Below are 12,497 nucleotides of genomic sequence, written 5' to 3'. Positions count from 1 at the left end.
GAGTTTGAACAAAATAACTCACTTCATTTCTTTGTGCTCCTTTTCACTATTTAAAAAGTTTTCTGGGCCAGGTGCAGTGTCTTATGCCTTTAATCCTAGCTACTAAAGAGGCAGAGATCAGGAGGATCATGGTTTGAGGCCAGTCTGGGCAAACCCAGCCCATCTCAACTAAGAAGCAGGTGTGGTTGTGTGTGCCTGTCTTCCCAGCTACACAGGAGGCTGTAGGTAGGAGGATTGTGATCCAGCTTGGCCCAGGCAAAAACCTGTGAGACCCTCAAGTGGTAGAGCACCTGCCTAGCAAGTGCAGGCCCTAAATTCCTATTCCAAAAACTTTTCTACCTATTAGGGATATAAAATAAAAAAATAAACCACTGAAAATAAACTACTATGTCTATTTCATATATTTAATTACATAATAACACTGAAGATGCATTTTATATGATAAAATATACCTGTCGTCAAATTACTTGTTTTCCTTAATAAGCAATCCTAACAGTTAACCTGATTTAAAATAGAACAAATTATATATTAAAAATTATATATTAAAATAGCCAATACAAGGCCCTGTCTTGGCTTCAAATAACCCATAGTACCTGTCTAATGATAGTAATGATTAAATTATTTGGTTTCTCTGTTAATATTTTTTAATATTGTACTACTGGTAAAGTATTTATAGAAACCAGTTTTGTGAGAAACAAATACTCTGTTCTCACAGGTAAGTCCTCTGGGCCCTAGGTATCGTTATAGCATAGAAATTGACCCTCAACCTAGGTAGAGTGGTGTTTGTATATAAGGTGATCCAATGGTTGTCTACAGAATGAGTTTCTGACATGTTAAGGGAAGCAAAAGGAAAAATGCAGCAGACCTTTCAGTATAACTCTGTGTTCAGTTGAAGTTTAATTTTAAGTAAGAATTCCACTTTTCTTCTGTTAATTTTAAAAAAAGTTTATTGATAGTGGCTATGAATTATGAAAGGGTTACATCTTTATATTTATAATTAGCTTATTTTTTCCTTTTATGACTGTGTTTCCTGGATGTAGAATCAAATAAACATGGCACTAAATTGGGAAATAGAAGTTTAAATTCTATTTTCACTTGCTGAAGTTAGTCAGTAAGTACATAATTATGTCTTCTTTATTCACCCCTGAATTTACATTACACTTCTACAAAGTTCTTACAAGTTTTTGTCTTTCCCTTCCTGATTCTAAGTGAAATTATGTTTTCAAAATTGTTTCTTTGTGATATAATTTTACATCGACGGTGAGGGGAGCATGTGATTTATGGTTCAGAAGTTTCCTGGAGACAAGAAAGTGTACTCTGGTGTGTGTTGATTTTTTGCTGTTTTTAACATAAGTGCTAGGCTGTCTTATAAGATAAAAAGTTAGCCCTCTTTCTCTAATACTTTTCTGAAAATAGCTCTGACATTCTAACAGAAGCATTATACATAAAGTGACATGTTAGAATTTAATTTAAAATATTCATGCATTGTGTTTGGAAGTTCATTTACTTTTGTTTTTATTTGAGATTTCCTATAGTCAGAAGGTGAAGTTCTCTCTTGCTCTCTGTCCTGCCACCCTTTTTCTTTCTGAACTGAGATGCACAAAAGTTATTAGTCATCTCTTATCTTCCTGTGTTACCGTAACTTATGAATTTAGATAAATTCTCGACATTTCCTTTTCTTTTTAAAAACTTCCTCAGTTCTCAGATTTGTGGAGCATGTATAGTACACTCCCTCATGATGTACAATTTTACAGTTATTAATGACTAATTTTTAAATTTCTTTTAGAATATGCCATGTTCAAGTTCTTGGAGAGAGTAACTTGTACTTATCTCAAATGAGTACTTCGTATGGTTTTTTTTTACAAAGTTCAGAATTACAAAAGCATCACAAGAGTAGTAAAAAGAATTCCTTTATACCCAAATTTCCCAAATGTTAACAGTTTAATTTATTTGCTTTTTCATTCACATTTTCTTACTCTTGCGTGTACACTAACGTACCATACTAATTTTTTCAGAGTGAGTTCCAGACTTAACATCCACTTATTCCTGCATTGTTAATGCAGGAATCTGAAGGCAAGAATGTTCTCTTATATAACTATATTAGAAATAAGAAATAAGAAGAGATCTTAAAATAAAAATTTTATTCATTGTTCTTTACTTGTGACATTTAAATTTTACCATTGCTAGATTTTATATCTTAATACACTTAATCCACTTTATTCTTTCTTTTCTTTTTCATCTCTTTCTATATATAACACTGGCCAGCCTGGAACTTGCTATGTAGTACAGTGTTCCCTCAACTTGTGATCCTCCTCCCTCAGCCTCCTGTGTACTAGGATAATAGACATGTGCCTAGATTTTAAGCCACTCTCTGAAGTGTTTGTTGATTGTTGATTGTATTCAGAACTTGCTATTGTGATTTTTTTCTTTTTATTCTTTTATTATAGGCCACCAAAACAACGCCTTATAGTTTTCAGAATATAATTTTGGGTTTTATTGTTTTAAATTTAATGGGTTTTTTTTCATTAAAATGCATGTATTTTCCCTTGTCAAGATTAACATTTGGCTTATGAGAAGAAAATATATTTTCTCAGTTTCCAGTTTTCCATATGCTGTTTTGAAGCAAATACCAGATAACATTTCACCCCTTTAGATCTCATGTAGTTAAAATTTCAGAATTATATTTATTTTATTAGAACATTAAAAAAAAAAACTATGACCCATTCTCAACAACATAGCTAACTATTTTCTTTTATTTCTGGTATATTTTGTTTTATCTACTGAGACAGTTGATCTCCTCATTAGAGTACAAATGTGATGAGCTGGTCTCTTCCTTTTGGAAATTTGTTTTATTCCTATTAGGTTTTATGAAACTCCTAGTTTTGAGCAAGGAGAGTATTTCACATGGATAATGTAGAAAAAGGATACAAAGCTCAAACATTTCAAACATGTAAGTTGTGTGTTAGCCTCCAATATACCTGACAATGTATCTAATAAGTGATTGACTTAGATCACCTTTATTTTGCATAAAGGCAAATATGACCTTTGCAGATGTTATATTCCTATTGCAAGATTTCTAATAATTGTTTGTGATTCAATACTTAAACATCTAAATTGGGACAGAAATCTTAACCCTTCAGGGGACAAAAATATGTGCTTGCCACTTTAAACATCTGCCTTCTTATTTTTGCAAATACATATCTCTGAAACCCAGTGTAGTGTCAGGGACCATCTGTCTCACTTCAGGATATACATGAAGTCTGTAAAACTGTAAATGGCAATAGACAGATGTATTTACACCTTCTTGTTCCATTCCTCAAAGCATCTCTTGGAGGAAAGAAGGTGTCTGTTGGCAACAGCTGCTGCTTACCTCTGACTGCTTACCTCTTACCTCTATGGATAAAGGCAAAGGAAGTGCTTAGAATTTATCTGACTTCACCATTCACTCATTAAAGCAGAATCCACTTTCCGTTAGTCTTAAGAGTGGAGGGTTGGAAAGCCAGTTTACTGCATCATGTTTTTACCATATGCACATGAAGTAAAGTTCTCCTCATCTCTGTAAAGTGAGACTTGGTAATGAGGGATCACTTCCTGTTCTGGACATCAGGTTTTTCTTCTGGGATTTTATTAACTGTATTTCACAGATATTTGCTTCAATTAATGAATTAAATGAGATTAAATTTTTTAGTGTTTTCTCTATATGTACAAAACAAAATTTTTCCTTTGTACTTAATTGTATCTATTTTAACCCTAAAATTTTATATACCTCCTTTGTGGGAACAAGAATAGAACAATAAATGTCAGATAGAGGTCAAGCTACTTTCATGGGAATAAGAAATAAAATCTTGAGAAGTTACTTTCTTGCTTTTAACTAGTTGAACATTTTGGGAAGTAAACATCACATGACTTTTCCTTTTCTTCAAATGGAAGTAGCTTCCCACTTCTTCTCTCCCGCCTTCATATTTACTCATTTCTTTGTGAGTAAGTAGGGGTAGGTATTAGAAACCTTGGGCTGCACCCTGCAGAAGTAGAATGGATGGTGGCACTTCTCATGTTAGTTCTGCCACCTGTTATCAGTGTGTCCTAGGCATGTTTCCTCATCTGAATTATATCCATATGCTTGTACATACACATACATATGAACATTATATATGTGTTATAATAATTTTCCTTACCAGTGCTTCATTTCATTTCTAAGCATTACTCCCTGTTGAGCTGCCCTAAGATCATGCTAAACTCAAACCCTGTTTAGAAAAGGTACATGGACTGGAGGTGTGGCTCAAGTGGTAGAGTGCCCACTTTGTGAGCGCCTGCCTTGCAAGTGTGAAGCCCTGAGTTTAAACACAAGTCCCATAAATAGCTAGAAAATGAAGATAGTTGTTTTTCTGTACAAATGGAAGATATAAATAGTATTTATTTGAACAACTCTGTCAAATAGGTCTTATTTCATGAGTAAGTGACCTTGACATATAGTAGACTTTAATAAGGTCCCTTCTTTTTTTTTTTTATACACTTCCTTTATTGTTGTGTTGGGTAGGGGTACATTGTGGCATTTACAAACGTTCTTACAATGTATCAACTATATCATACTTGAATTTACCTGCTCCACGCATCACTTTACATCCCCCCCTTGATTCATGGAATAGTTACAACAGGTATAATTGCGTTTACATGCATGTGTATACATTTTTTGCACTGTATTCACCCTCCTACCCTCTTCCCCTGCCACCTCCCACTGGTACCAACTGTCTCCCCTGGGCAGATTCTTGACTTACTTAGATTGTTTTATCCGAGCTCTAAACCTTAGACAAAGATATGTGAGTTAAATGAGAAAGATTTGGAGAAAGACCTACCGGATATGATAGCAGATGGTAATTCACCACCTTCTGTCATGGTCTTATGTTACTATTAGTTATTGCTAAGCTCTAGGAATGTTTAGTTCCTGATATAAAAAATAATTAAGAATATATTTTCATTTGATTGTATATGTGTCTACATGTGTATTATATTTGCCATAGTTTTGAGTTTCCACTTTTTGTGCTAAATAAATAGGATACTTAAACCAAACCATAGTTTATTGCATTTTACTGTGAATCTGAGGATTTTTTTTTTGATGAAGCCTCCTATGTACCATGTAATAAGTTAGCAGGCATAGCATTCTACAGAAGTTTGGCATTATTTATGCTATGCTAGTCTCTGTTCTGTCACATATGGCAGAAGTTGAGCATTACCTATGTTTTTCTAATGAAAATCCTTTATATCTTGAGTTTGTAATTTAAATTGGCATGTCAGTTATGTCTCAAATTAGACAACTGCTGTTTCAGCTTCAATTTTCCCTACACATGAGTAGGTTGAGAACCAACAAAGCTATAGATGTCTCTGGTAGGAAGTAATTCAAACTAATGAAAAAATTAAAAGTAAAACATGAAAATGACAGGAGGGATGATTTCCTCCTATGGAGGGTGAGAAATGAGAGTTCATTTAAATTGATGCGGAGGGCTGGTGGAATGGCTCAAGTGGTACAGCACCTGCCTTCAAGCTCACATCCCTGAGTTCAAATCCCAGTACTGCCAAGAGAAAAAATAATCATTCTTCATCTAAGTTTCTGCTGAAGAGAAGGCATAATGTTGAAGGCAGTAGAAGTCCCAGATTTTGTTTTTAGAAAAATACAGCTTCACTTCCATATTCTATATATAATTTTGTATAATTTTTTTCTGTGTTCAGTACATTTTTCACTTCTCTGAGCTCATTCTGATACCTGCTTTGTGGTAGTTCCTGCTCATAGAACACAATCAAACTGGAAGATGGGATGTAGAGAGTGTTTATAGAATTCTTGGACTCCAGATGCTTTCTTTACTCTAAAGCTGACTGAACTATCATTATTAACCTTTTAGCCCTAGAGTCAGGTTATAGAGAGTTTATTCACATCCTATCTGATTTTACTTTTTTACTTATACTTTAGAAAATCTTTGAGTGTGCTTTTTTTTCTTCTCTGCTAGTAGAACCAAAGGCTTTGGTGTTATGTGGCATTGAACAATATGATTGAGAGTTTATTTATTTTATTTTATGTATTTATTTATTTTTTTATTTTTTTGGTGATACTAGCGTTTGAACTCAGGGCCTCACACTTGCTAGGCAGGCACACTACCACTGAGCCACTCCACCAGCCCTTGATTGAGATTTTAATGACTTACATAACATTAATTGTGTATTATCAAACATTTTCCTTTCTTTTGTTCTGAGAGACTCCAGAATTCCTTTGAGAACTAATGGCTAGGTCATTGCATGGTGGTCTATAAATAATTCTCTACTAAATGTTTCTTGAATTTTAGTCACTTCTAGTTTTTCCCAAGGTTTTTCAATTGGAATGAGTTCAAAAGGGACATAATATATAATGAATAGGTTTTATATATCAGGATTGTTAAGCCTGCTGAAACTTAACAGTGATTAGAAAGCACAAATTCAGATCCAAATATTATGATTTGAGTTTCAAATGTTAATACAGACAGTCTTTAATTCAACATACACTCCTCCTCACATACTTCTCCCATCTCCATTCTTCTCCCATGCAAAAGTACAGCTGTGACTTTTTGGAGATGATGAGGAGAGTCAAAGGTGAAGACAGCTGGATCATGGGCTTCTGCTTTGTGACTTCATATTTTCATTCTTTTGCTACTGAGGAAAGATTAAGCATACTGATTTCAAAAGAGCAGCTGACATTACCCTTGCAAAGTCAGTAGTTACGTCAGTCACTTTAATTCTTTGGAGCTTGTAGATCTTCTTTCACTTGTATGTGGCAGAGGTCCAATTTGTAGGATGAGGCAAGAAATGGGTAAATATAGGTTGGATGCATGCCAAGTCTACATACTAAACCAGGTTCTCACCTTGTCACCACAGCCCTCTTTTTTCTTGGACTATTAGCCAGTTGATCCTTATTTGATTTAAGTAGAATATTTGTAACCAATGCAATGGTGGGCTATGTTGTGAATGGTGACCCACCCTTATTATCTGCAGGACTGCTATTATTTTCTGCAGGCCTGTTTGCTACCATGTCTGGAGATTTATAGTACATTTTAGAATTGTGGGGAAAGGAAATGACTGGAGAAATCTTGTTGGTAACATCTTTTACTGTTGGAAAAGGAAAATATGGGAATTTTTTAAAAATTTTAACTATTCGGATGACATATCTTTCCATTTTTTAAATCAACAAACTTAAACCTAGGAAAAGCTATTTACTGCTACTGTAGGTGGAAAACAGCAGGTTGTCTTTTGAAATATAGAAGCTTAAAGGTTTTGTTTGATTGATTTTTGGTATGAATCTTTAGGCTATCAAGGACTAAGTATTCTTTATAATAAATCAGCTGTGTTCTGATGCTTAAAATCAGTTGGGAGATTATTCAGAGTTGATAAAGGTCAGCATAGGTTTGTTTTTTTCCAATTGCAGGCATTTCTGCCAGAATCACTTTGACTGTTTGATTATTTCAGGGGTTTTGCCCGATGAAGTAAAAAGGGGTTGGGTACCATGGCGCCAGCAAAAAAACTATTCATTTTTGGAGGTGTTTCTGGGCATATAGATATGGCTTGCCCTTTCTTTTTCTGATCCTGTACTGTGGAGAAATGGGACACCTCAGGTGGTCTCTGTTACTTGAATTGGTTTTGAACCCGCCTGTGTTGGGACATGCACTTACCCAGTGTCACTAAGCCCGAGCATTCTCATTCAAGAAAAAGTTGTATGCTTTTATGCTCATGTCAGCTTGCCCCTTAAAATGTTTTTCTGTGGGACACCACTATTTTAAATGCAAATGGTCCTTATACTCCTGATTGTGTTCTTGCCATTAACTGTGAGAGTGCTACCGTTCAGGTTTTTTGGTGTTTTTTTGTTGTTCGGTGTCTCACTTTTTCTTTTATCTTGCTTTCCTGTAATTACCTCATACATTGTCTCTGTTCCTTCCTTATATTTACTGTGCTTCAAGCCTCAAACTTGTACTCACTGTTCTAAAAGCATTTGTACTCAGTTTAGTAGGAAATTAATGCTAGTCAGGAGGATTTTTCCCCTTAAAGTTTACAAGTTCGATTTTGAAAGTGGAAATCCTGAAGTTTTACCAATGTATATTCGTCCTCCATTTGTTGTCTTCCAAATGTTATGTGCCATAGTAAAGTTTTGACTTGGATATAATATTAAGTAACTGAGTCTTATTTGAGCATAGCATGTCTTAAATAATGGAAACAGAATTTTCAGTAAAAATACGTATACCACTGAAGTCTGCCTTTGCATCCCCAGTTGTATTTAAAACATGTTGTAACTCTAGTGTACTATATGCCAACGAAGCCTGATGCAGGCCAGGTGCAGCATTCTAAACTACTTTTGTCACTATTGACATTCATGCCAATTCCTGAAATGACTAAAAATAAAGAAAAATCATGCTACTTTACTTTATGTTTGTTCTTTTGGCCAACAATATATAGTTCAACTTACTACAAATAAGCAGCTTGAAAAAAATGTGCACTTTCTTTGTATGGCTGTGAGACTGCAACCAGTGAACAGCAAACATTGTCATGTCAAATTTTGTACTCAGCCATCTACAGTGAATTTTAAACACATTTTGTCACATAACCATACATTAGTTGCTCTTCTCCATTTGATTATTCCATTTAATTTCTACTTCATTTTTAAGGGTCTCAGCAATGAATTATTTTGTTTTAAATCAAAACTGCTACAGGGATGCGCTAGAAAAGGGGGAAAAATAGAAAAATTCCAAATCCCTAACTGTAAAAATTAAGGGCCCTGTGTTTATCAGTTGTATGAGACAGTATGTATAGCAGAATTGCAAATGATTAGTAATTTTTAGTTATTTTAACCCACTCTCTTTTAACAGTATGATATACATGTATTTGTTAATGTTCAGTGAGTATTCCTCTAATTTTGTTGTGCATTTTCCCCCCTTTTCCATGAAGGCCTTATCTCTTTGGAGCAGGATGTTTTTCCATAAAAGCTCCATGGTGAGTTCCAGTTCAGTCCCGCATGCCTAACTCATTTGCTGTGCACTCAAAAGTAGCTCTGTTCATTGCTTTGTTTTCAGTTGCATGGCCTAGTCACACATAGTTGCGCCAAATTATTGAGTAATTTCTAGATAAAACATGAATGTTGATGTAAGCTTTAAAGAAGTGAAGGGGTTTTCTGGGTTTTACTTTATTTCACAGTTACATATTTTTTAAAAAAAGAAAATGGAAGAAATGTCTCATAATTTTAAGTCCTTAGTTTAGAGCTTTGAGTACTGTTGTGATAGAAATTCCTATATAGCATGCTTAGGCTGTGATTTATTTTGAAAGGTGAATATATTTAAGGTAAAGCAGAAATAGCCTATACTGTTGTACTACATTTTATTCAGTCCCAAGGGACAACATTGAGCTAGCTGTGTTTTGAATAGATTTGGTGTTTAGGGAGTTATATGATTAGGTACTATGTATTTCACATAAAAACTCAAATATGATTTACTATTTTGAATTATTAGTACCTTCTCACCATAACTCAAATATTTAGTAAATTCTTTTGTAATGGTGCATAGACTATAGCTTTGTCAATTTCAGGCATGATGATCATAGAAAAGAAATAGAATATATCTCATACTTCCATTTCACAATGTAAATTAGCATGCATTAAGAACTGATGCTGAGGCAGGAGGATTGTAGGTTCTAGGCTATCCTGGGCCACATAGCAAAGCTCTGTCTTAAAAGCAACACAACACAAAACAAAACAAAAAAAAAAAGGAAGAAAGAAAACAAAAACAATGACCAATTTGAATTGGAGTATCTGAACCCTAATATGATAATCACACACACCAGTACATGTCACAATATAGCAATAGTACCTAGCACCCAGTAACCACTAATTAATTGTCACCTACTACTAAATACTAGTAAAGTTCCTTCCCCTTATTCCAACCCCAGTTTAAAAAGTTGTCGTCGTTCTTTTTCTCTTCCTTTTTTTATGAGATTGGAGTTTGAATTCAGGGCATCACATGCTCTATCATTTGAGCCACATCTTCAGACCAGAAAAGATGTTTCTTTATAATTGGGTCATGCGTTTTGAGTGAAATACTGAAGTTGAGCACTATTTGGCACAGACTATTGTCAGTGTTCATATGTCAAAGGAATGCTCATTCTTACTGTCATATAAGAATTAGGTGACATAAAACCATCAAATATTCCTCCTTGCAATACAGAATCATGATTTGAACAGAGTTCACAAAACTGTTCTTACACATGAGTTTAAACTCCTTTAAAATCAACCATTTTTTTCTCCCCACTTCAGTTTTGGGAATTTAACCGAGGGCCTTAGGCCTGGTGAGCAAGTTCCCTACCACTGAGCTGGATCCTCACCCTTTCGATCTTTATTCTTTTTGTTAACCAGAATTCTTCTGAAAACAAGTAAGATACATGAATTTTACTCATGACCTTGTAGTTTAGCAGAGAATTTTAAATGCCACATTCAACAAATGATGAACTTTCTTTGTACACTAAACTTAGTATTAAATTCCATTTTAGGATAAATTCCTCATTCTGAGTACAAACAAAACAGTTTTAGTATATTAATAAAGATTGAAGTTTTCACATAGAACTAAAGATGGGGTAACAAATGTTGTATGTTAAGTAAGAAAAGTCCATTTCCCCAACAGCTTATGTGCTCCTCACATTTAAGCAAAAGCACTTGTCAACCAGAAATGATTTGAGGTTGAAACAAGATTAAAAGAGCCAGATTAAAGAAAGGATATATGAAATATAGTAGACTTTTAAATCATTGCCTGTCTTTTAGAAGACTGCTTTGTGGTTTGTTTGATGCCATCGTTAGCTCACAAGAAACTCGTTTTTAGTCACTTACGCTAGACTAAAAGGTCCTCCTTTAAAATATGTTACTTTACCAGGGATGCATGTTTTTCCCATTAAGATCTTAATGAAACCTCAAATTAAGGCAGCAAAATGAATATCAATTTGACAACTTCTTCTGTGTTGTTTATAAGAGGTTCTTTGTTTCAAAAGTTTTTGCTCTTTTTCCATGATATTTGACATTTAACTTTAGAATGTTTTTATTTACTGTTCTGAAGTAAAACATTATGTTAAGTAAATCAGTTTATAGTACTTCGTATTTTACAGTAATATATGGATTTTGGGTGAAATGAAGTTTTTGCAGATTTTCTTAAAATGGAAGTTTCTTACATTTGTACTTAGTTAAGATTTTTGCTTTTGGTATGTCACAGTTCCTACTAATTCTTTATTCTTCACTGAATGGGTGTAAGTCTTTAAATTCATGCTGCTTCAGATGAGTTATTCAGTACTTTTCCTTTGTATCATCTGCATGGGCTCATTGGAAAATAAACTGCAGGATACTCAGCATCGCAGTCAGTTTAAGTTTGGTATCCTCTAGATTTATTCAGGATTTTGAATGACTATTAAATAGTGTAGAAGATTTATACATGTATCATACCTATTTCAGTACAGGAATTTAAGAGAGTGTTAGTGTGAATTTTTAAAGCTGAATTTTTATTTCAGTATTACAAATAAGTAACAAGTAAAAAGCTTGTAATATGCATGTAGTATTATGTTTAAGCTGTTTTTGAATACTCATACACACAAGAGAAAGACAGTCGGTAGTCCATCTGAAAATATCCTTTACTTATAAATTATATTTACGTTAGTTGAGGTTCATTTACATATCAAATTATATTTAATGTTTTAGTTACCACTCTTTAGGAGTACTTGACTGAAATAAAAATGGTTTTTGTAGATTAATATCGTTCTCTTAGAATATTTTAACAATGATTAGGAAAATTTTAGTTATACTTTTAAAAGATAATATTTATTATGTCCTGCTTACATAATTCTGTTAGACCTTTAAGAATACTTTATGATAAAGTAGATAAAATGTTGGTAGGTTATTAGTATTTTTAGTTATTTAAAATAAGATACTTTTAGTTTCCTTGCTTAAGTCTCATTAAAAAAATAAAAAGGTCAGTGAGATAAAACTTCTAAAATCGTTTTAAAAGTTTAATCACAGAGGAGCTTAAAGAAAATTATCTCTTTAATAGAAGGCCATTATTACTTAGAATTCTTAATATTGTGTTCTACATGTACCCTCAAATATTAGCTGTTCACTTTTGCTTTGGAAAAGGAAAGAAATGGTGCTTGTATCATATCAGTTCCTTCTATGCTGTGTACTTCTAAACCAGGGACTGGGCTACATCACTGCCTATCCTGCCATCCACAGCTTTACCACATACATCCTATCCTATGGTAAATAGTAAAAGGATACAGATAAAGGTCATTGTCCTATATCTTTACATCAGATACACTAGAAGGTTTTGCTTTTTCTTTCTATTTCTCCTGTTTGAAGATGAGCAGGAGATGAGAAAGCAGGCTAGAGAAATTCAATACATTAATCTGAGTGGATAACATAATACAGTAAAAGCCAATGAGAGAAAGATGGGGAACTTCAATTCCTC

General features: G+C 33.8%; 1 protein-coding gene across 13 annotated transcripts in view; it reads left to right on the top strand.

Moving 5' to 3' along the window:
• Positions 1-12,497, top strand: part of Bcas3 (BCAS3 microtubule associated cell migration factor) — a 502,679-nt gene that overhangs the window by 193,255 nt on the left and 296,927 nt on the right. For 9 of the 13 annotated variants that reach the window (XM_074046239.1, XM_074046241.1, XM_074046245.1 and 6 more), the window contains exon 17: positions 8,956-9,000. The exons of the other annotated variants lie outside the window; for them this stretch is intronic. In XM_074046239.1, the coding sequence (XP_073902340.1) occupies positions 8,956-9,000 (45 nt within the window). The remainder of the gene's footprint in view (positions 1-8,955; positions 9,001-12,497) is intronic. 13 annotated transcript variants of the gene reach the window in all.

This window comes from Castor canadensis, chromosome 11 (genome assembly GCF_047511655.1).
Source record: "Castor canadensis chromosome 11, mCasCan1.hap1v2, whole genome shotgun sequence".
NCBI lineage: Eukaryota > Metazoa > Chordata > Mammalia > Rodentia > Castoridae > Castor > Castor canadensis.
This window is presented reverse-complemented; position numbering and strand designations above follow the sequence as displayed.